Here is a 21,915-nt window from a genome sequence, read left to right on the forward strand (position 1 = left end):
GGTCCAAACTACAGGTGAGACTGCGTAGGGCGGATTCAGTGGTCCAAACTACAGGTGAGACTGCGTAGGGCAGATGCAGTGGTCCAAACTACAGGTGAGACTGCGTAGGGCGGATTCAGTGGTCCAAACTACAGGTGAGACTGCGTAGGGCAGATGCAGTGGTCCAAACTACAGGTGAGACTGCGTAGGGCGGATTCAGTGGTCCAAACTACAGGTGAGACTGCGTAGGGCGGATGCAGTGGTCCAAACTACAGGTGAAACTGCGTAGGGCGGATTCAGTGGTCCAAACTACAGGTGAGACTGCGTAGGGCGGATGCAGTGGTCCAAACTACAGGTGAAACTGCGTAGGGCGGATTCAGTGGTCCAAACTACAGGTGAGAAGACTGTACCCATTAAAGGTATATTCAGTGATTTCACTTAATTCAAATATCACTTATTTTTTTGTTTTGTTGTGATAATCCTCCCTACTATAGAGTGTGCTGGCCATATAAGGAGTTCCTCCCTGTCCCCAGTTAACCCCTGGGGGTCAAAAAACCTTAGGCTTCGTTTTTGACCTGATTGGACGAAAGGCTGGGTCCCACAGCCAAAAACGAAACCTAAGGTTTTTTGAGTGAAATCACTGAATATACCTTTAATAAAATGGGTTTGGAAAATGCTTTAACATAATGTAAAGTATTCTTAGAACATGCTTAAACATTCGACGATTGATTTGATTGATTAAACATTTTACTAAACGGATTGCAGAATGGGTACAGTCCAAGGTCAATACAAACACTGCTAACCAGAAAAAAAACACTAAGACTTGATTAAGTAGTAAGAAGTACACAATACCCAATTATATATTTATGCCATGTTTTGGTTTCTAATGTTTTAATCCAAATCATCATGACATCTGTTTTCCCTGTTTTGAAGCCAAAGACTTTGAAGCATGAAGATTATACTCATAACATGCTCGACTATTATCTGCAACTCACATCAAATATGCCAATTTGGCAGTTTCACCAACCATGGCGTTCTGTTTTCCAGGTGTTTGACGCTAGGGACTGCACAACCGCTCATGGAATGTTCAACTACATCTGCAATCACATCAAATATGCCACCAATAAAGGAAACATGAGGTGAGGAATTCTTTAGTAATGCTTACATGCTTTTTTTTTTTTAAAGCAGGCCGACGTGCAAACTGTGCTCATCTATAATACAGACATTGCAGAGCCTATATTATATAGGCTCTGCAATGTGATGTGCAAATGTGCAAAAAATCCCTAGCTAGCAAAGATCGAATCATGTTCCGATAACAACATGCTAATCAGTGTGTGTGTGTGTGTGTGTGTGTGTGTGTGTGTGTGTGTGTGTGTGTGTGTGTGTGTGTGTGTGTGTGTGTGTGTGTGTGTGTGTGCGTGTGTGTGTGCGTGTGCGTGTGTGTGTGTGCGTGCTTGCGTGCGTGCGCAGGTCAGCTATTACCATATTTCCACAGAGGACAGACGGTTTGCATGACTTCCGGGTGTGGAACAATCAGATACTAAAGTACGCGGGCTACAAGTTGGCGGATGGAACGATCATTGGAGATCCTGCCAGCCTGGAGTTCACTGAGGTAGGAACGACGGGTAGTTGCAGTTGCTGTGGCTCAGGAGGTAGAGCAGCTCGTCCACCTCGGCACCTCCTGTCTACATGTGGAAGTGTCCTTGGGCAAGACACTGAACCCTACATTGCCTCCAATGAGTCGATCGGTGTGAGCTCGCCACCATCGGTGTGTGAATGTGGGAAGTGAGGACGCTGGCGTCGACTGTTCGCCGCTTCACCTCCCAATGTATGAATGAATGAACCGTTGTAAAGCGCTTTGAGCACTTGGAAAAGTGCTATAAAAATGCAATTCAATTCATTATTTATATAAGGAATTTATACATACAAAGAGAGACAGTGGGTATGACACCAGGGGCTCCATTATCGTCACTGCTAAACCCCTTACCCCTAAACTTCTTAGCCTTTTTTTTATATACTATTTTGCTAAACATTTTTGAATAGTTAAAATGGCCAGTCTACAAGCTCACAACGTGTCAATGTAGATTGGCTAGTTGAACTATTCAAAAATGTTTTTTTCAAAATAGGCAAAAAAAAGGCAAAGAAGTTTAGGGATAATTAGGGGTTTAGCGGTGACGAAAATGGAGCCCCAGCAGGTCTGCATCCAGGGGTGACTGTGAGGTCCATGGCAGGAAGTCTACCTTCAGTCATAAAAGGTCATAAAAGTACTATCCATAAAAGGTTGTCAATACTGGAATGAGATCCCTAAGACAACTGAAACAAATTGGTTAAAAAAAAAGGTCTTGTGATCATGTATGACGCTTAGTCCAAAATAGAGTAAACCTATACCCTAATAATAGTTTAATCTATTCTTATTTTGTATTCTTACTAGTCTTATTACGTTTGAAATGTAGTACTAGGTATTTGTATGCTATGTCCTGTATGTCAGTCCTGTTTGTATTGTTTGATGTTTGTTGTCTGGGGACTGCAGATGGAAACTAGCATGTTTTGCTAAATCTGGTATATTATTTACACTGCATTTTTAATGTTAATGTTCATCAATATACACTGGCCCGACTAAATAAACGAATAAAGTAAAGTGAAAGTTGCAACAAAACATATTTTGATCAATGTCAATTCAATTTGCTTCTAGGGGCCGAACAAACTCCCACTGTGCATTCGTCAGGCAGCCTCTGTAGACATTTTTAAAGCACAGCTCAAGACCCACTTCTACACCCTTGCTTTTAATTGATCTTTTAAAATGTTTGTTATTCATGTCCTCACTGTATTGCATTACTGCTATTCTTTTTTAATGTCATTGCCTTGCTTTTCTTTTCTTTCTTTCTCCATTGCTCTGTAAAGCACTTTGAGCCAGGGCCGGATCTACCATATGGGCACTTTGGGCATGTGCCAAGGGGCCCTTGGGCACCAGTGGCCCCTCAAAAAAAAATTAAAAATAAAATAAATTTTAAATTAAATGGTGTCTAAAAAGATTAGTGTTTTATTGTTGCATTTGTTGGTGAGAAGGGCAGCTGAAAAGTGCAAATTGTGTGTGTAAAGCAGCAACAATGCTCTAGATTGGCTGTCACTCTGGGGGGGGGGGGGGGGGTAGGCGACCGGAAATAGGCCAATATAACGGCATAAAACCGCCCCAAAACGGCTCAAAAAAACAGCAAAAATGTTGCGCGCGGGTGAAGGGGGGGCCCTTCGAGCTTCAGTGCCCAGGGGCCCTCAGAGGTGTAATCCGGCCCTGCTTTGAGCTGCACTTCATGTCATGAAAGGTGCGTTTTATTATTATTATTATTATTATCATTAATGTCATCTCCTGTCCCGTTGTAGGTGTGCATGCAGCAGGGATGGAAGGCGCCGAAGGGGAAGTGGGACATCCTGCCCCTCCTCCTGCAAGCCAACGGGCAGGACCCGGAGATGTACGAGATCCCTCCGGAGGACGTCCTGGAGGTGGACATCGTGCACCCCAGGTGAGATTAACCCATTCTGACCTGAGATCAGATTCTAAAAATGTCTTCTACACATCCTGACAGTTTTCCATTCTGACCTGAGATCAGATTAAAAAAAATGTCTTCTATATGTCAGTCGCTCTTCGATTTTTCAAAAATAGCAGACCTACAAGCTCGTAAGCTATGAGCTTGTAGATCTGCTATTTTCCAATAGCTAAAATATAACATAATGCCGACATTCCACAAACAAAGACTTATACAAAGTGCCACCTCTGCGACATGCAGAGAGTGCCAGCCATTCCCTAGCACTTGATCTTGCCCCCATGCCAAGCTCATAGCTGGCATCGCTGGCCCTTTTGCCCTGCAGTCAGATGGCCCTCAACTCTGTGCCATCTGGTCAGACAGTCCACCATGGCCACCAAAACAATCCCCATCATCACGAGTGTAGCTGGAAAGATGCATTCTCCATTACCCTCGACCAGAGGTTCCCAAACCTTTTTGGCCATGCTCCCCCCTGTTACCTCCCAACCTACAGTAGCTGATGCACCCTCCACATGGAAATATAAATTGCATAAGCTATGTAGAAGAAGGAGAATACCAGCACTCAAAAGGAAAGGCACTTTATTGTTTCATCTTTACAAGGGAAAGTTATGCTGCAAGCAGCAACACAACGAACGTGTTTCGCCCAAGGGCCTTCGTCAGCGTTGAAAAATGTCATTCTCATTTTCAATGCTGACGAAGGCCCTTGGCCCAAACACGTTCGTGGCGTAATATGTTCGTTGGCATAATATGTTAACCCATTTTAGCCTAACGCCATTTTCTTTTAAAGATGGAGTGCCACAATTTTCGTATTTTTCCAGTTTTTCATGTGTCTATGAGGTGACAGTACTTAATTAGACAGACTGGAGTTCTTTTTATGTGCAATTGTGTATTGACTTTGTATTTAGGATTTCTTCCTGGATGCTGAACCCTTGACAGTCAAACGGGCCAATGAAGTAAACAGTAATATAGTGACACCACACTATCAGCCCCTCCCCTAACCCCTCCCCCTTTACCATACAACTACAGCTGTGGGTGCGGCTTCAGTTCAGGTGGATCACCACCCATCACCACCCACCAGGCAAACCAGGCATACTTAATGAACTGGTGGGCGTGTCCACATAAAAGCATGATTTTAACAAATACTGTACACTTTTTGGAAAAAGTTCTTCCCCCTTATATTGTAATAATACCTGATGATCATGTTTTAGGGTGGAAAAAAATGGTGGCACTCCATCTTTAAATGTCTTCTAAATCCTGCCAGTTTTCCTACTGTATGTCTCTATATCAGTGGTGCTCAATATTTCATGTCAAGGAACCCACATTTTTTATGTAAGAGGCAGCTGAACCCCATCTAAAAATATGTCGTTCCAGGGACCCCCCCCCCCCCCCCCAGAAGCAAAGATTTGAGTTAAAAATATTAAATAATATATATTCCACATTTTCACGATTTTTCCAAAACAGCTAAATTATAACAATGTTTAAAACACCAAAAGGGGTTCCCGCCCAAAATGGGTTAATATATTTAAAATAAAACCATAGCACCGCCATTAGTCTTTTCATGCAGTCGTGCACCCCCTAGAAGGCGCTTGCGCACCACAAGGGGTGCACGCACCACAGTTTGGGAACCACTGCGGCCTATACCGACAGGTTTGGCTGTTCGACAAGAGCAAGAAGAAAGTCATTAACCCGTTCAGACCTGAGATCAGATTCATACGAGGTTTCCACTGGACACACACTGGGTCTGATTAAGTACAAAGTTGCAGGCAGTCAGAAGGTGTGATCCTACAGTATGTGTTCTACCTGAATGTTCACAAGATTCTTAATTATTCTGAACCACAGACTGTGGTATATCTGTGGTATCTCAAATGACAGGTGATAATTATCATCATCCTGGTCAAATCACGAGTGTATATATAGAGGGTATGCGTGTGACATCATCGTACTTGGAAGTTATGCAGGAACGCCCACTGAGTGGCAAAAAAACTACTTTCTGGCCTTGACAGCCCATTCATCCAAACAGAAAAGTCCTGTCTGATTGCATTAAACAATGTTAAACTCACAAACATTGCAGCTGTATGAAAAGCCTTGAATTATCCTCTTTCTATCTGCAAAGTTTTTCTTTCATAAAAATCCACCATAGAAACGTTATGAGCTACTTTCTGTCAAGAAATGCCCCGCATTTGATTATTTTTCAAATGCGTCAGAGTTTGGAAGTGCTTGTTTTCAATAACATAACATTTTGCTGCCTCCTGCATTATGTGACATTTAGAAACAGGTGGTACGGCAGGACGGTCGTCGGTTGAGTGATTACCAACGAGCGCTTCCAAACTCCAACACTCCATGCTGCTCAATGTTTTGCCACTCAGTCTATATGAGGGGGGCATGTCCTGATGGGAATATTATAAGTTTTGCAGAGCATGTGTAACCCAGAATGGGCTTGGCACCTACAGTGACCCCCAGGAACCATATGGGCTTGTTTGGTCCATGCTGTAAGGGAATGTCCGTCCTGGCATTTAGGAGTTCTGGGGTAAAAGGTTATGGACTTTTAACGGATCTACTGGAAGTACAGACATACATCACAGTAACGGTAAAGGCATACAGTACACTGTCTGTCTGGCAGGACTTATACAGTACAGCAGCCAAAAAGATTATATATAGTCCAACGCTGGACACACCCCCCACATGACATTTCCAAAAACACATTGGCTGCGGAGCTTTCTGGACATTGTCCTATATCTGGGACTGTCGTCTGCCAGGACTAATCATGCCCAACATGCTTTATTTTATTATAGGATTGTGGATTGAGGGAGTGTCAATCAATCGGATAATAATTTCCTGATAATTCCTTTTTTCCATATGGATATTCAATTAAAAATCCACAGCTGAGAAGCCCGCACGGCAATAGCCTGCACCCCTAGTGTTAAGTCATTTTTGGTGGGAAGTGGGGACCCCTTTTGCTGTTTTAAGCATTATGTCACGAAAAATCGTTAAAATGTCCCCAGCTAAATCATAGTTTGGAACCAAATGTACCCTCATGGGTCTGTAACTCTGAGAGTGTACAAATGGATTGAGTTACATGTAACCAAAAACCCTTTATTCATGTCAAATAAATGTTGTTTACTTGCCCAGGTTTGAGTGGTTTAAGGAGCTGGAACTGAAATGGTACGTTCTACCAGCAGTGGCCGGCATGATGCTGGATGTCGGGGGCCTTCAGTTCACTGGCTGCCCCTTCAGTGGCTGGTACATGGGCACAGAGATTGGCGCCAGGGACTTCTGTGACGCTTCACGTTACAATATTATTGAGGTAATGTTCAGTACAGTATTCTTCAGTACTAGTTCCCCCTTTCCCTGATTTCTAAATATATTATTCCCTCCTTTACCCAACTGTGGTTTACCCTGTGGCTCAGGAGGTAGAGCAGGTCGTCCAATGATCCCTGGGTCGGCGGTTCGAATCCCGGCTCCTCCTCCTGTCCACATGTGGAAGTGTCTTTGGGCAAAGACACCGAACCCTACATTGCCTCCAATGAGTCGGTCGGTGTGAGCTCGCCTCCATTGGTGTGTGAATGTGGGAAGTGAGGACGCTGGCGTCATGTATGAATGAACGAACCATTGTAAAGCGCTTTGAGCACTTGGAAAAGCGCTACAAAAATGCAATTCATTATTATTATTATTATTATTATTATAACATTTTGCTTAGCAGACCATGCAAGAGAAAAGCACACATGATGCTATGAATTAATGATAAACCCTCCTTTTGAAGAATAACATTTACAAATAAGAGCTTCATTGATGGAGTTGTAATTAGAGCCAAATGTGTGCCGGTAAGACATGTTAGACCAATATATTAGATATGTTCATGATTTTAACAACTCCACACATGAATACCTTAGAGTCTAGACTAATCATATGCTTTCTTATTATTGAAGAACTCCAGAATTGTATCTTATTTAACGCGTTCACAAAGTATGTACATTAGTCACCGTATCTCCGGATTAGCAGTTGGAGACGGATGTATTTACATTAGTCAGAGCACATTAGTCATACTGTAGCACACTAGGCTATACAGCATATTAACAAGGACACACATCACTGTGTGCTCACATACTGTATGTAAAGGATTTTAGAGCAATGCAGCATGACAATTTTGCATGTCGCATAGCCTTAATTCCAAGGGGTCGATCTTTTCCCTGGAGTTGGAGTGGTTTTTGAGTGGTGCAGCAACCACTCCTATAGACAGCTGTGTGTGTGTGGCTGGGTCTGTCTGTCCCTTTGTCCCTGGGCCTGTCTGTCCCTGTGTCCCTGGGTCTGTCCCTGACTGTGTCCCTGTGTCCCTGTGTCCCTGGCTGTGTCCCTGTGTCCCTGGCTGTGTCCCTGTGTCTGTCCCTGGCTGTGTCCCTGGGTCTGTCCCTGGCTGTGTCCCTGGGTCTGTCCTGGCTGTGTCCCTGTGTCCCTGGCTGTGTCCTGTGTCCCTGGCTGTGTCCCTGTGTCCTGGCTGTGTCCCTGTGTCCTGGCTGTGTCCCTGTGTCCCTGGCTGTGTCCCTGTGTCCCTGGCTGTGTCCTGGCTGTGTCCCTGGCTGTGTCCCTGTGTCCCTGGCTGTGTCCCTGTGTCCCTGGCTGTGTCCCTGGCTGTGTCCCTGTGTCCTGGCTGTGTCCCTGTGTCCCTGGCTGTGTGTGTCCCTGTGTCCCTGGCTGTGTCCCTGTGTCCCTGGCTGTGTCCCTGTGTCCCTGGCTGTGTCCCTGTGTCCCTGGCTGTGTCCCTGTGTCCTGGCTGTGTCCCTGTGTCCCTGGCTGTGTCCTGGCTGTGTCCCTGTGTCCCTGTGTCCCTGGCTGTGTCCGAGCACGGAAATAGCATTATAGTGTTTGTTATAACACCAAGTGTCACTCTTGCACAGCCTAACACACAGACAGAGACACACACACACATGCCAGGGAGGAGGGCCAGTACAGTACAGTACAGTACAGTACAGTACAGTACAGTACAGTACAGTACAGTACAGTACAGTACAGTACAGTACAGTACAGTACAGTACAGTACAGTACAGTACAGTACAGTACAGTACAGTACAGTAAATCATATATACGATACGATAGGATTTATATAGTGCTTTTCTGGGTACCCAAAGTCGCTTTACAGAAAGAAGTACAGACATTTTTATTAGAAAAACTATTTAAAAGGTTAAAAACTAGAAATCAAAATAAAAAAGGACAAACAAGAAGGGTGTGTGGGGGTTGGGGGGGTTATGTAGGGAAAGCCAGTTTGAGAAGGTGGGTTTTGAGTGTGCTTTTGAACACTTCGAAGGTGGGGGCAGCTCAGTACAGTACACTGAGTACAGTACAGTACAGTACAGTACAGTACAGTACAGTACAGTACAGTACAGTACAGTACAGTACAGTACAGTACAGTACAGTACAGTACAGTACAGTACAGTACAGTACAGTACAGTACAACACCACTCTCTCACACCATTATCCCATTTAGGCCTACGGCCGATTCTAAAAACGCCTTCTAAAGCCTGACCTAATTTTTCAGAAAAACTTCAAATATGTACCCAAATATGGGTTCCCGGCCTGAGGGGGTAAGACACCAAAAGGGGTTCCCGCCCAGAATGGGTTATTTATACTCAGAATACAGCTGAGGGAAAGCCCTCATTTTCAAAAAATATTCTGGAGCATTCATTTGAACTGACCCGAAGGATGGCAGGGAGCTCAGTTTTAAGGAGTTTTGGAGTTCATTCCATGAAGTTGGGCCATTGACAGAAAAAGCCTTGTCTCACTTCAGACTGGTCTGATTTGTTTCCCTGTTATTTCCACCCCAAGTAGTGCCAAATGCTACAAAGGCCCTCATGCAAAGAAACAAGCCCTCAGAATAATGCATACTGTGTCATACTACGCCTGTAATGAACGCATGCTGTCCTGCCTTCCTTCCTTCCCTCCTTGCCGTGCAGAAAGTGGCCATGAAGATGGGCCTGGACATCAGGAAGATCTCCTCTCTGTGGAAGGACACGGCTCTGGTGGAGATCAACATCGCCGTGCTCTACAGCTTCCAGGTGTGCATGACGAGCTCCACCACGTTCCACTGATGAGATCATTATGAATTCACGCTGATCTGATGTGCTGGAAACAAAGGATCCATATAAATGTCACCTGAATTCTAGTGAATGAAAATGTGCAGTAGATTATTTTTTGTCTCCACCAGGCCGAAGGCATGGGGAGAGAGTATGGCCCTCATTTATCAACGTGGTGTACACGTTGATAAATGATATCAAGTCATATTTGATACATATTTGGTCTGTTTCTAGCGAAAATGTAACTAATGCGGCAGCAGCAACAATAGTGTTTTCTCGCAGTCTGTTGATTCTTCATATCCACATGAGTGAAGATCCCCTATGGGATACTGACGCCAGACTTCGGTGCTCTATTTGTAGCATTGATAATGTACATGCAGGTGTCTGGCTGCTACTGTACATATTACTCCCTGCTCAACATTATTAGAAGACAGCCATTTCAGTAGCACGGTGATAAAAAGCCCCCCCCCCCCCCCCCGTTAACAGTTATATAATACACAGAGGACTAGGAGGCACGTAAACCCACTCCAGAGTCTCTGCCTGAACTTTGCTCACAGGCTACGCGCATCATTTATGACTTTGGTCAACATAACATCGCCTGATTCCGCTGCATGGTGCAACACATGTAGTACAAATGCAGTTCAGCGGCTGGTTGATGTCGGGGTTAATCCAGCTAGTGCACTTATTATAACCGCTTATAAGTTCACAAGTGGAAGTATACAAGTGTTAGCAGCACATATACACACACACACACACGCTTTATTGTATAGTTATCCTATATAGTGCGAGTAGTGGCATGCATTGCATACTGTAACTAACGTTGGCAGATGTAATAATCTCTCATGATGACTCATGCAGCTGAGAGCTCTCTGGCAGTTTAACCCATTTTGGGTAAAAACCCCTTTTGGTGTTAGCATTACGTTATGCTTTAGCTATTGAAAAATAGCAGATCTACAAGCTCGTAGCGCGCCACCGAGTGGCGCGCTACGAGCTTGTAGGTCTGCTATTTTTGAAAAATCAAAGAACGAGTCCGACTGACATAGAAACATAGCTTTTTCAGAAAACTGTCAGGATGTAGAAGACATTTTTTTTAAACTGATCTCAGCAGTCAGAATGGATTAACACTCATACGTGACATCCCTCCCTTGCTGCCCTCGGCCTCCAGAATGCCAAAGTGACCATCGTAGACCACCACTCGGCGACAGAGTCCTTCATGAAGCACATGGACAACGAGCACAAGCTTCGGGGAGGCTGTCCCGGAGACTGGGCCTGGATCGTGCCCCCCATGTCGGGGAGCGTCACGCCGGTGTTCGGCCAGGAGATGATAAACTACCACCTCACGCCCTCCTTCGAGTACCAGGTGAGGATATACCTGCAAGGTCACGTGGCCAGGGAACGCAAGCGGGCAGTTATATACGTGTAGTCATCAATGAGGGATCGATGTTATACCTTATATTCTTATAAGCTTCACACCGGTGTGTCTCTGTGCCTTTTTTTCTCCTTATCTGACACAGCCAGACGCCTGGAAAGGCTTTGTGTTCAAGGCAGTGAACGGAACACCCACCAAAAAGAGAACCATTGGATTTAAGAAGCTGGCCAAGTAAGAGTGCACTCTTTTGATAAGCCTTGGGGGGGGGGAGGAACTATAAAAGAGTATATGTGGGAATATGGGATGCAAAGTTTGATTTGTGTTGATTTGCCAACGGAAGAGAGGAGGTGTTACATCATGATGTGAATACCATGAAAAGCCATTTCCTTCATCAAACATAACCGGAATAACAAACGTTGGGGTCAACTGCACAAGTGCTGAAATCTGTGCCACTAATAGAGCACACCTAGGCCTACTTATTCAGTGGATAAATAGAATGTTGACCTTCAACAGTTCCACGGGTGCAGTGCTTAGTTTAGACAGTTTTTGGTTTGGACTAGTCATTTAGTTAGACCAGTCATTAGTCCTACAACTACAACCTATCTCAAACCCTCAACCTAACCCTAACCTCCCACGGGGAAGCACACCTAAACCTAACCTTAACCAATGTCTAACCAATGACTAGCCTAAACTAAGTATGCACCCCAGTTCCACTTGTCAACCAATAGTGGGCCTTATGCTACCACAGCATCAACATTTCTCAATAGAAGAGCAATACATGGTCGAGATACGACGTTAATCACACACAAAATTACACAAAATAATTTTGCATGTCGCAATTATGCAATTATACAAAAATGCTAATGCTGAGCTAAACAAGGCAATTGTCCTTTTAACCTAGTCGTGTACTCGACGGTGTAATTCACCCAATCAACCCCTTAGGGCGCAATCAGAACTGTGTCAGCTCCTTGTATGCACGCGTCTGTCAACGTGCGCGTGCATGTGGGTGCATGCGCGTGTCTAGTGTCTACGAGCGCGTGCATGTGGGTGCATGCGTGTGTCTGTCTATGTGCGCGTGCATGTGGGTGCGTGTGTGGGCATGTTGGTTCTATGATATTAATGTAATTGCCTCCAGGACGTGACAAGCTGAGTAATCACAATACCCATCCATCCGCTGCTTCTGACATGATCTGCAGCATGTCTGAAATGAGTCACATGACCACTGAACCCACGGGTATTTTGAATACCAGTATCATGTTTTGTACACCCATAAGGATGATCAAATAAACTAAACATGTAAGCATATTATAATATAATGAATACCCCTGGTTTAGGCCAATTTAAGTGCCATATCATGACAATATTTGTTGTAATTTTGTGCTATATAAATACAAATGACTTGACTTTAATCTATTTCTATATGTTCATTATATACTTCCCCCACCTCTCTCTCTGTCTCTCTGTCTCTCTGTCTCTCTGTCTCTCTGTCTCTCTCTCTCTCTCTCTCTCTCTCTCTCTCTCTCTCTCTCTCTCTCTCTCTCTCTCTCTCTCTCTCTGTCTCTCTCTCTCTCTCTCTCTCTCTCTCTCTCTCTCTCTCTCTCTCTCTCTCTCTCTCGCTCTCTCCTCCTGTGCAGAGCGGTGAAGTTCTCAGCTAAGTTAATGGGTAAAGCGATGGCCAAGAGAGTCAAAGCCTCCATATTGTACGCCACAGAGACGGGAAAGTCCCAAGAATACGCCAAGACCCTCTGTCAAATCTTCAATCACGCCTTTGACGCAAAGGTATACCATTAGAATACTCCAGAGAGATGAATCATGTAGTTTTGCCTATTATTATTTGTGCTGATGTCTGACGGGAAGGGGAGCAGTCGGCTCTTGGGCCCGGCCCCGGAACCCAGACCTGGTCCTGAATCCGACATGGCCCAGAACATAGCCTCGATACCCAGGCTTTCATTTAGTCTAGAACATTCCAGCCAAGTAGAACGATTCAAGGGCAGAGAGGAAGCAAGTTACTAAGTTACCATTTTCGTCTAAACCCCTTATCCCTAAACTTCTTTGCCTTTTTTTTTTACTATTTTGAAAAACATTTTTGAATAATTCAACTAGCCAATCTACATTGACACGTTGTGAGCTTGTAGACCAGAGTTGGGTGTAACGAGTAACGGAAAATCTCGTTACTGTAACGACACTACTTTGGTCGGTAGCGAGTAATATAACGACACTACTCCTCCAAAATTGATAATCACACTACAGTTACTGGTCGCTTTAGTGCTGCAGTTACTCGTTACTTAATTGCGTCATGTGGCTGCTTTCAGCAGTGTTGCTTTGGACTAATGCACACAACGGAGATGAGTTGAACATGAACAGTAATGGTGCGCTGGAGTCGCGGACTAGAACATGTCAAATTTACGTCGTTTCGGTATTAAATTCTCCACAGAAGCACTGCTCACAGCGAGCCAGTCTCCCACTGTCACAGAGACGGAGCAGTTGGGGTGTTGCCATGTCCGCTTATTATAAGCGACTTTGGGCTTGTTTTATAATAGCTTAGTCAGGCTTCTTTTGGGCTTGTTTTCATAGACATGGCTGCTTGTTTCTCTTCCAAAACCTGGCAACACTGCCAGCTGGGAGGGTCTTGTTTGTTGTAGAATGTATGTGCTCTCAGAGTCACAATCACTAGTTAGTTCAGAGATGAATAAACCAAATATGCCGACATGAAAAACTACATTTAATGAGCATGGAGCAGGGAACTCCACATCATAAAGAAAGGGATCCTAAAGCACTGTGAACATATAGGCTACTGATTTCTCTCAGTCTCATTATTTTTATTTGAATATATTTGATTTGATTGATTGAAGAATTGATTAGAAGTTTGCATAGAAAAAGTTTTACAAGGTCAAGAGAACCACTGCACTAGACCGTTTTGGAAAGGCCCATTTTGTTTTATTCCTCCACAACCTGGTAAAGAGCATAAAGAAAGATGTTGTGTATGTCCTCCTTATTAGGATTATAAAGATTTGTTAAGTGGTAAATTATGTGACAATGCGACATGCGATTTTATGGAGTAACGCAAAAGTAATGTAACGAGTAATGTAACTAGTTACTTTCTCCAGGGAGTAATAAAGTAATGTAAGGCATTACTTTTTTCAAAAGTAATATGCAATATGTAGTGCCTTACTTTTATGAGTAACGGACCCCAACTCTGTTGTAGACTGGTTCAGGGATAAGGGGTTTAGTGGTGACAAAAATGGAGCCCTTTGTCTTTTGTCACATTTTCTTCTGCTCACATGCATCAAAGTGTGGGGGGTCGGAATTGAAATTCATCCAGCCAAGATTAGGACAAGATCTGAAAATGACTTTGCCCATGACTTTTTTTTTTTTGCCAATTTAAAGAATAACAACATGAGTTGCTCTCTCAATCATGTAGCGTTTTGGTTCTAGGACATTTTGCTTGTGATCAATCATACAACAAGCGACTGCGCTGCATGCATGCATGCATGCATGAGTATGCACGTGTGTGTGTGGCCCAGGGGCAGATGAGAAGGCCTGGTTCAGGGGCAGATGAGAAGGCCTGGTTCAGGGGCAGATGAGAAGGCCTGGTTCAGGGGCAGATGAGAAGGCCTGGTTCAGGGGCAGATGAGAGGGCCTGGTTCAGGGGCAGATGAGAGGGCCTGGTTCAGGGGCAGATGAGAGGGCCTGGTTCAGGGGCAGATGAGAGGGCCTGGTTCAGGGGCAGATGAGAGGGCCTGGTTCAGGGGCAGATGAGTTGAGAAGGCCTGGTTCAGGGGCAGATGAGAAGGCCTGGTTCAGGGGCAGATGAGAAGGCCTGGTTCAGGGGCAGATGAGAGGGCCTGGTTCAGGGGCAGATGAGTTGAGAAGGCCTGGTTCAGGGGCAGATGAGAGGGCCTGGTTCAGGGACAGATGAGAGGGCCTGGTTCAGGGGCAGATGAGAGGGCCTGGTTCAGGGGCAGATAAGAAGGCCTGGTTCATGGGCAGATGAGAAGGCCTGGTTCAGGGGCAGATGGGTTGAAAAGGCCTGGTTCAGGTGCAGATGAGAAGGCCTGGTTCAGGGGCAGATGAGAAGGCCTGGTTCAGGTGCAGATGAGAAGGCCTGGTTCAGGGGCAGATGAGAAGGCCTGGTTCAGGGGCAGATAAGAAGGCCTGGTTCAGGTGCAGATGAGAAGGCCTGGTTCAGGGGCAGATGAGAAGGCCTGGTTCAGGTGCAGATGAGAAGGCCTGGTTCAGGGGCAGATGAGAAGGCCTGGTTCAGGGGCAGATAAGAAGGCCTGGTTCAGGGGCAGATGAGAAGGCCTGGTTCAGGGGCAGATAAGAAGGCCTGGTTCAGGGGCAGATGAGAAGGCCTGGTTCAGGGGCAGATGAGAGGGCCTGGTTCAGGGGCAGATGAGAAGGCCTGGTTCAGGGGCAGATGAGAAGGCCTGGTTCAGGGGCAGATAAGAAGGCCTGGTTCAGGGGCAGATGAGAAGGCCTGGTTCAGGGGCAGATGGGTTGAGAAGGCCTGGGGCGATGTCTGCTCGTCACGGGGCTGAGGATTAGGTGTCTCTTCACAGTGATTGTGTGGCACGTCGTCATTATGTTGCTGAGCGCTAATTAATTATATGCAATGTTTGTACACTTGCTGAAGATAGCAGATCTACAAGCCCACAACGCAGTCGCAGCGAGCTTGTAGATCTGCTATTTTGCCATCCCCAGTTCCTGCTTACTGAAGCATGTGTCCCTATTCAGTATTTAAGTCCGACGTCATTTTGTAGTGCTACGTTACGTCCGGGTCCAAGTGGCACCAGCTCCCGTCCGCATCTCATTGTAAATTGAATATCTAAACGCGTGAATCTTTTTACAGTGACGTTATTTTTCAGAAAGGAAGCCATTGAGGGTTAAAATGGGTCTTAATGCTTCCAACTCGAGTGGAATTATTAATGTTTTGTACAAGTGTCCATGACAACAAAAATATATGATGTGGAGACAATAAAGACTATTATTATCATTATTATTGAAGGTGGCAACAGTCCATTTGATCGGTAAAATATTTCTGGGGTATATTTAGAATGTGTGCAGGCTTGAGTATGTTGAATCTAGTTTGCATTATGAGGATTTATTTGACACAATAAAATAAAATGGCGATAGTATTCCATGTGGGGCAGACGGCCTGTCACTGTCAGATTTGGGAGAGCAGCGCAGCTTTGTTGTTGCGAGGAAAGCGGTAAAATTAGACTTTCGTGGTTGTTTTCGTCTCAGATTTAGTCCGACGGAGCGTCACAGTATAACTCCATGGGGACACAAAAGCGACACAAAAGTAGGACCCGGAAGTATCTCAGGAGGGGGCGCTCACGTCACAGCTAAAATACTGAATAGAGCGTCGCAGTCCCTCAGGAAATGAATCGCAATGCATTTTGCCCATAGGCTTTTCTTAAAGTATTTATTTAAAGACGTTACGCCGCGGACAAAGCCAACTCGGATCGTGATAAATCATGACAATGAACACAATATTTTGGGGCAGATGAAATCATTAGAAAGAAGAAATAAAGGCAGGAGACAACACTATTTGTTTTGTTTTTCTTCTTATAAATGATTTGATCGGCCCAAAACATTGTGTTCATTGTCATGATTTGTCACGATCCGAGTTGGCTTTGTCCGCGGCGTAACCGTCTTTAAATAAATACTTTAAGAAAAGCCTATTGGAAAAATGCATTGCGATTCATTTCCTGGGCCACTCGTCGTTCTGAAAGGGGGTGGGACTGCGACGCTCTATTGCGATGACATCAGGGAACGACAGCTTTCTTCTACCTCGGGTCCGCCCTGAGGCAGGACTCAACACTGAGCCCTCAAGAGCTTTCCTCTTCTTGTGTTGTCTGCAGGTAATGTCCATGGAGGAGTATGACGTGGTGCACCTGGAGCATGAGACATTGGTGCTGGTGGTGACCAGTACCTTTGGCAACGGAGATCCTCCCGAAAATGGAGAGGTAGGGGCGTGTGCGCGTGTGTGTGTGTGTGTGTGTGTGTGTGCGTGTGCGTGTGCGTGTGCGTGTGCGTGCGCGTGCGCGTGCGCGTGCGCGTGCGTGTGCGTGTGTGTGTGCGTGTGCGTGTGTGTGTGTGTGTGTGTGTGTGTGTGTGTGCGTGTGCGTGTGCGTGTGCGTGCGCAGTGATGGAATAGTATATATTTACTTGAGTACTGTAATTAGTATCTGTAGTATACTGTACTTTTTTGGATACTTCACTATTATTTCAAAGACGACTATATTGTGAATAATGTTTGGACTCAATTCCAATTCTCGGAACGGAAAAGGAACATTATGAATGAATCACAAGTTCAATCTACAAGCCTGCAGCGCACAACAATGCATTGCGAGCTTTCAGATCAGCTATTTTCCACTATTGTTTTTTATTTGGTTGTAATTCGTTTTTTAAAGTTTAAAACATTTAAATACAGCAATGAATTGATATTAAAAAAGAAATTTGTAGTTAATAATTTAGTACTTACATTTACATTTACAATACATTTTTAAAAGCAAGCTACTCCAGTGCTTAACTGAAGTATTCAAGTTTCCTTTGTGGTTCAGTGATATTTTGTGTTATCCTTTTAGCATAATACTGTACCTGTACAGTCAGACCTGTTAATAAGCATGTTAGTAAAGTATAACATGTTTATTATGCCGTCAAAAACAACCTGTCGTTTTGCCTCTTTGTAGAAATTTGGAGCTGGCTTAATGGAGCTTCGCCACCCAACCCTTGACCCAGAAGAAGTGAAGTGAGTCTAACGGCGTGGGCAGAGTGCCATTTAGTGGGCAGTGGGCGGGGGCATGAGTTTGAACTGTTGCCCTCAGGTCGTCGGCTGAGGGTGCCCGCCACAAAGACTAATCGGTTCAAACTGTCCTTTGTCCCGGCTGCTATTCAAACTGCTGAACAGCCGATATAGCACTTTATTCTCGCCCCTTTGCACATATACTGCCCACTAATGCACTTTTGCTGACTTTTCTACTACTGTATGTCATGAATTCTCTGGGCTGTATTTTGCGTGTCTTAAGTACCAGGTCTTATTCCCTAACTTGAGTAAACTAAAGACCTGGAGGCGTGATCAATGCTCTTTGGCCTCTCAGAATAGCCAAATGGCATTGATCACGCCTCCAGGTCTTTAGTTTACTCAAGTTAGGGAATAAGACCTGGTACTTAAGACACGCAAAATACAGCCCTCTGTCTCTAGTGCCCTGTTCTTAGTCTTGTATTGAACGTTGTTGTTGTGTGTATTTTTACTATGATCTGGCTGCAGACCAATTTCCCGCAAGGGACAATAAAGCTAACCTTGAACATTGAACCTTGAACCATGTGGAGCGTCCAGCTTCCACTCATAGAGTATATATGAATAGAGAAGACACCCGAGTTCTCCTCCCATCCACTTGCATTAAGTTGCTCAAAAGCGCATGAGGCGATTTCACTCCTCCTTCCTGGTAGGAACAGAGTGCATTCTGGGATGGATTTGCCTCAAACACATGAACGCTCTGCCGTTGACTATCATTGTGCCGTTTGTGCGCGTTCACGTATGAAACATACGTTCACGTGTCATGGAATCAAACACATGAACGTGCGCAATGATAGTCAACGGAGCAGCACTGGCTCGAGCTGCAATGACAAATTCGGCCACTATGTCCATTTTGCCTCAGGGTTTCCTCTGGGTGCTCTATTCATATATACTCTAAGCTTCCACTTCAGTCCTTAAGTATAACGGCGTCTCTCTCGGCCTCTCTGTCTCCCCCTACAGGTCCTACAAGGTGCGTTTCAACAGCGTCTCCTCCCACTCGGACGCTCGGAAGGACTCCAGCGAGGACGCGGGTATGTTTGGAAGTACCGGACCCTTCTCCAATGTCAGGTAATCATGCATGAACCTCGATAGGTCATAGGTTCGCTGTTTTGCTGTATTCAACTACCTTTAAAGGTATATTCAGTGATTTCACTTAATTCAAATATCACCTTTTTTCCTTTTTTTTTTTTTGTTGATAATCCATTCCCCCCTACTATAGAGTCTGCTGACCATATAAGGAGTCAGTTTCGGTTTTGGTGGCGGGTGAGAAAGCCTTCATCCAATCAGGATGAGAGGGGCCTTCCTCCAATCATGATCGAGTGGGGGCGGGCCTTGGTGCACATGCTGTTGCCCTGTTGCACTCCCCCCCCCCCCCCCCCACTGTAGAGTGTGTGTGTGTGGACATCTTGTTACCGGTGCGGACCGGAGGGTTTTCAAAAATCACCCAAATCACTGAATCCTCCTTTAAAGGCTGTGTGGGTATGAGTAATGCACTCGGTCAAGAAATCTTTGCCTTGTTTATGCAACTGCCATTATAGGACAGTGTCTGGCGAGGCTTAGCCACATGAACTCTAGCTTCCCTATTCTGGGCCAAACATTCTGTGTTTGCTTTGTAGATCGACTGGTTTTTCTGAAGAGATTTGGTGTGGGTATGGGGAGAAAAAATAAGGGATCTAGTACAGAGCCCTGGGGGGCACTGGGGGCCCCTGGGGGACCCTGCTCAGCAAAGAGAAGATGGACATGGCAGCGTTGCTCTCGAAAGTCTTCAACTGTGTATAGTGGCATCAGACATGCTGCAAGCGCTGGGTCGCTTTCTCTATCTTTTTTTGTAACGCACATCCTCACTCTCTCTTCCTCTGTGCAGGTACTCAGCGTTTGGCCTTGGCTCTATAGGGCCTACCCACACTTCTACTCTCTCTTCCTCTGTGCAGGTACTCAGCGTTTGGCCTTGGCTCTATAGGGCCTACCCACACTTCTAATCTCTCTTCCTCTCTACAGGTACTCAGCGTTTGGCCTTGGCTCTATAGGGCCTACCCACACTTCTACTCTCTCTTCCTCTCTACAGGTACTCAGCGTTTGGCCTTGGCTCTAGGGCCTACCCACACTTCTACTCTCTCTTCCTCTGTACAGGTACTCAGCGTTTGGCCTTGGCTCTAGGGCCTACCCACACTTCTGTGCCTTTGCCCACGCCATCGACACCCTGTTTGAGGAGCTGGGGGGCGAGCGCATCTTCCGCATGGGAGAGGGCGACGAGCTGTGTGGCCAGGAGGAGTCCTTCAGAACCTGGGCCAAGAACGTTTTTAAGGTCGGTGCGGTCGGTGCCTCACACACCAGTGCTTCTCAAACTGTTTCATGTCAAGGACCCCCAAATTGACACGTATATATTAGCCCGCAGACCCCCCCCCCCCACCCCATTTGAAGAGATATGCCAGGGACCCCCGTAAGAGAAGATTCTTGTTTACGGTTCTAGCAGTGATTCTCAACCAATTTCATTTCAAGACTAGACTAGTCATTGGTTAGAGCAGTCATTAGTCCTACAACTACAACCTATATCAAACCCTCCCCCTAAACATAACCTCGCCTCACCAGGCTTTCCACCACCTCGGAGGAAAGCCTGGTCTCTGTTTCAAAAGTCTGTATGATCCTGTCGGGAGCGGATGATATCGTTACGTCATGTTGTAGTATTGTTTTGTAGTCGACAGGCAGGAACAACAGGCAGCATCTTTATTGAGGGAAAAGGAAGGTTCCTTCCTTTTCCCTCAATAAAAGCTCTCGTATAGCCTGTAGCTTTTATTGAGAAAGGGAAAAGGAAGTTGCCGCCTGTTGTTCCTGCCTGTCGACTACAAAACAATACTACAACATGACGTATAACGATATCATCCGCTCCCGACAGGATCATATACCCTAAATGAAATGGTGCCCAGGCTACCCTAAACCTAACCTCCCACGGGGAAGCACACCTAAACCTAACCTTAACCCATGTCTAACCAATGACTAGTCTAAACTAAGTACTGGTCATTTATCCATGGCGTACATTGTGTTGCGTGTCATGAAGGCGGCCTGTGAGGTGTTCTGCATCGCGGACGTGAACATGGACCAGGCCAACAACGCCCTGATCGTCAACGACCGCAGCTGGGCCAAGAACAAGTTCCGCCTGACCAACGTCACCGAGGGACCGGCCCCGATCCTCACAGAAGGTACTTAGATATAGCATCTTATACAACGTCACAGAGGCCCCGGTCCTCACAGAAGGTACTTAGATATAGCATCTTATACAACGTCACAGAGGCCCCACTGGTCCATGTGATGACAAAACCAGGGACGTGCATAGGGTGTTAGAGGGGCAGGGGCTGAAATCCCATAAGAGGGGGGCAAAAATAGCGAAAATAGCAGATCTACAAGCGACACGTTGTGAGCTTGTAGATCTGCTATTTTCGGGGGCGCAACACAGCACTCTTTAGCTAGTGGAGATGCAAGTGTAACGACATGGATTTCTAAACAAATTTGTTCAACTTACAATACCGTGTTCAAGTTCAGGAGACTTCGGAGAAAAAAAAAAGCTATTCTCCTGAATGCTGGCATGGAAAAGAGAGGTATTTGCTTTTCTCTCACCATGTAGTAAATGCTACATTCGTGGTTCTGGAGAGGGGCAGTTGTTTTACAGACGGGTAAAAAAAGGGCAGGGGGCAGAATGAAGCCCCCTTTGATGTCTATGTGTGCACGTCCCTGCACTGTACACCATTGATCACTAGATTTTTCAGGCAAAGAAATCTTGAGGTTTATAAGGCTTTATAATGTTTATAATATGGTTTAATGTGTTAACTGTGAATGTGACCCACCAACAGCATTGTACAGCATTCACAAGAAGAAGGTGTACGGTGCCAAGATGGTCGAATCTCTAAATTTGCAAAGTGCTAAATCTGAGTAAGTTTATTTACCACGGGAGTGGGATTTAACATTTTCATGGTCGTGTGAAAATAAGAAAAAGTAGTTGCTTAAGCTAAACAGCAAAGTGTTTGTTCATCATTGTGACATTAATTGTTCATCAAAAAGCACTTTTGTAGCAATCTGGAAGGGACTGAAAGTGGTGCGGCCTCATTGATATGTGTTTATGGACAATGTTTACATCTACAGAAAAATGCACATAGTTATACGCCA

General features: G+C 45.3%; 1 protein-coding gene across 1 annotated transcript in view; it reads left to right on the forward strand.

Moving 5' to 3' along the window:
• Positions 1-21,915, forward strand: part of nos1 (nitric oxide synthase 1 (neuronal)) — a gene marked incomplete at both ends in the record, with an annotated part of 52,121 nt that overhangs the window by 18,526 nt on the left and 11,680 nt on the right. The window contains 14 exons of the mRNA XM_083783444.1: positions 1,027-1,118; positions 1,450-1,591; positions 3,358-3,497; positions 6,648-6,822; positions 9,464-9,565; positions 10,749-10,943; positions 11,098-11,183; positions 12,587-12,731; positions 16,820-16,924; positions 17,651-17,709; positions 18,718-18,825; positions 19,888-20,062; positions 20,813-20,954; positions 21,603-21,681. Coding sequence (XP_083639570.1) covers positions 1,027-1,118; positions 1,450-1,591; positions 3,358-3,497; positions 6,648-6,822; positions 9,464-9,565; positions 10,749-10,943; positions 11,098-11,183; positions 12,587-12,731; positions 16,820-16,924; positions 17,651-17,709; positions 18,718-18,825; positions 19,888-20,062; positions 20,813-20,954; positions 21,603-21,681 — 1,745 coding nt within the window. The remainder of the gene's footprint in view (positions 1-1,026; positions 1,119-1,449; positions 1,592-3,357; positions 3,498-6,647; positions 6,823-9,463; positions 9,566-10,748; positions 10,944-11,097; positions 11,184-12,586; positions 12,732-16,819; positions 16,925-17,650; positions 17,710-18,717; positions 18,826-19,887; positions 20,063-20,812; positions 20,955-21,602; positions 21,682-21,915) is intronic.

This window comes from Protomyctophum parallelum (assembly GCF_964188405.1).
Source record: "Protomyctophum parallelum genome assembly, chromosome: 15".
Taxonomy (NCBI): Eukaryota; Metazoa; Chordata; class Actinopteri; order Myctophiformes; family Myctophidae; genus Protomyctophum; species Protomyctophum parallelum.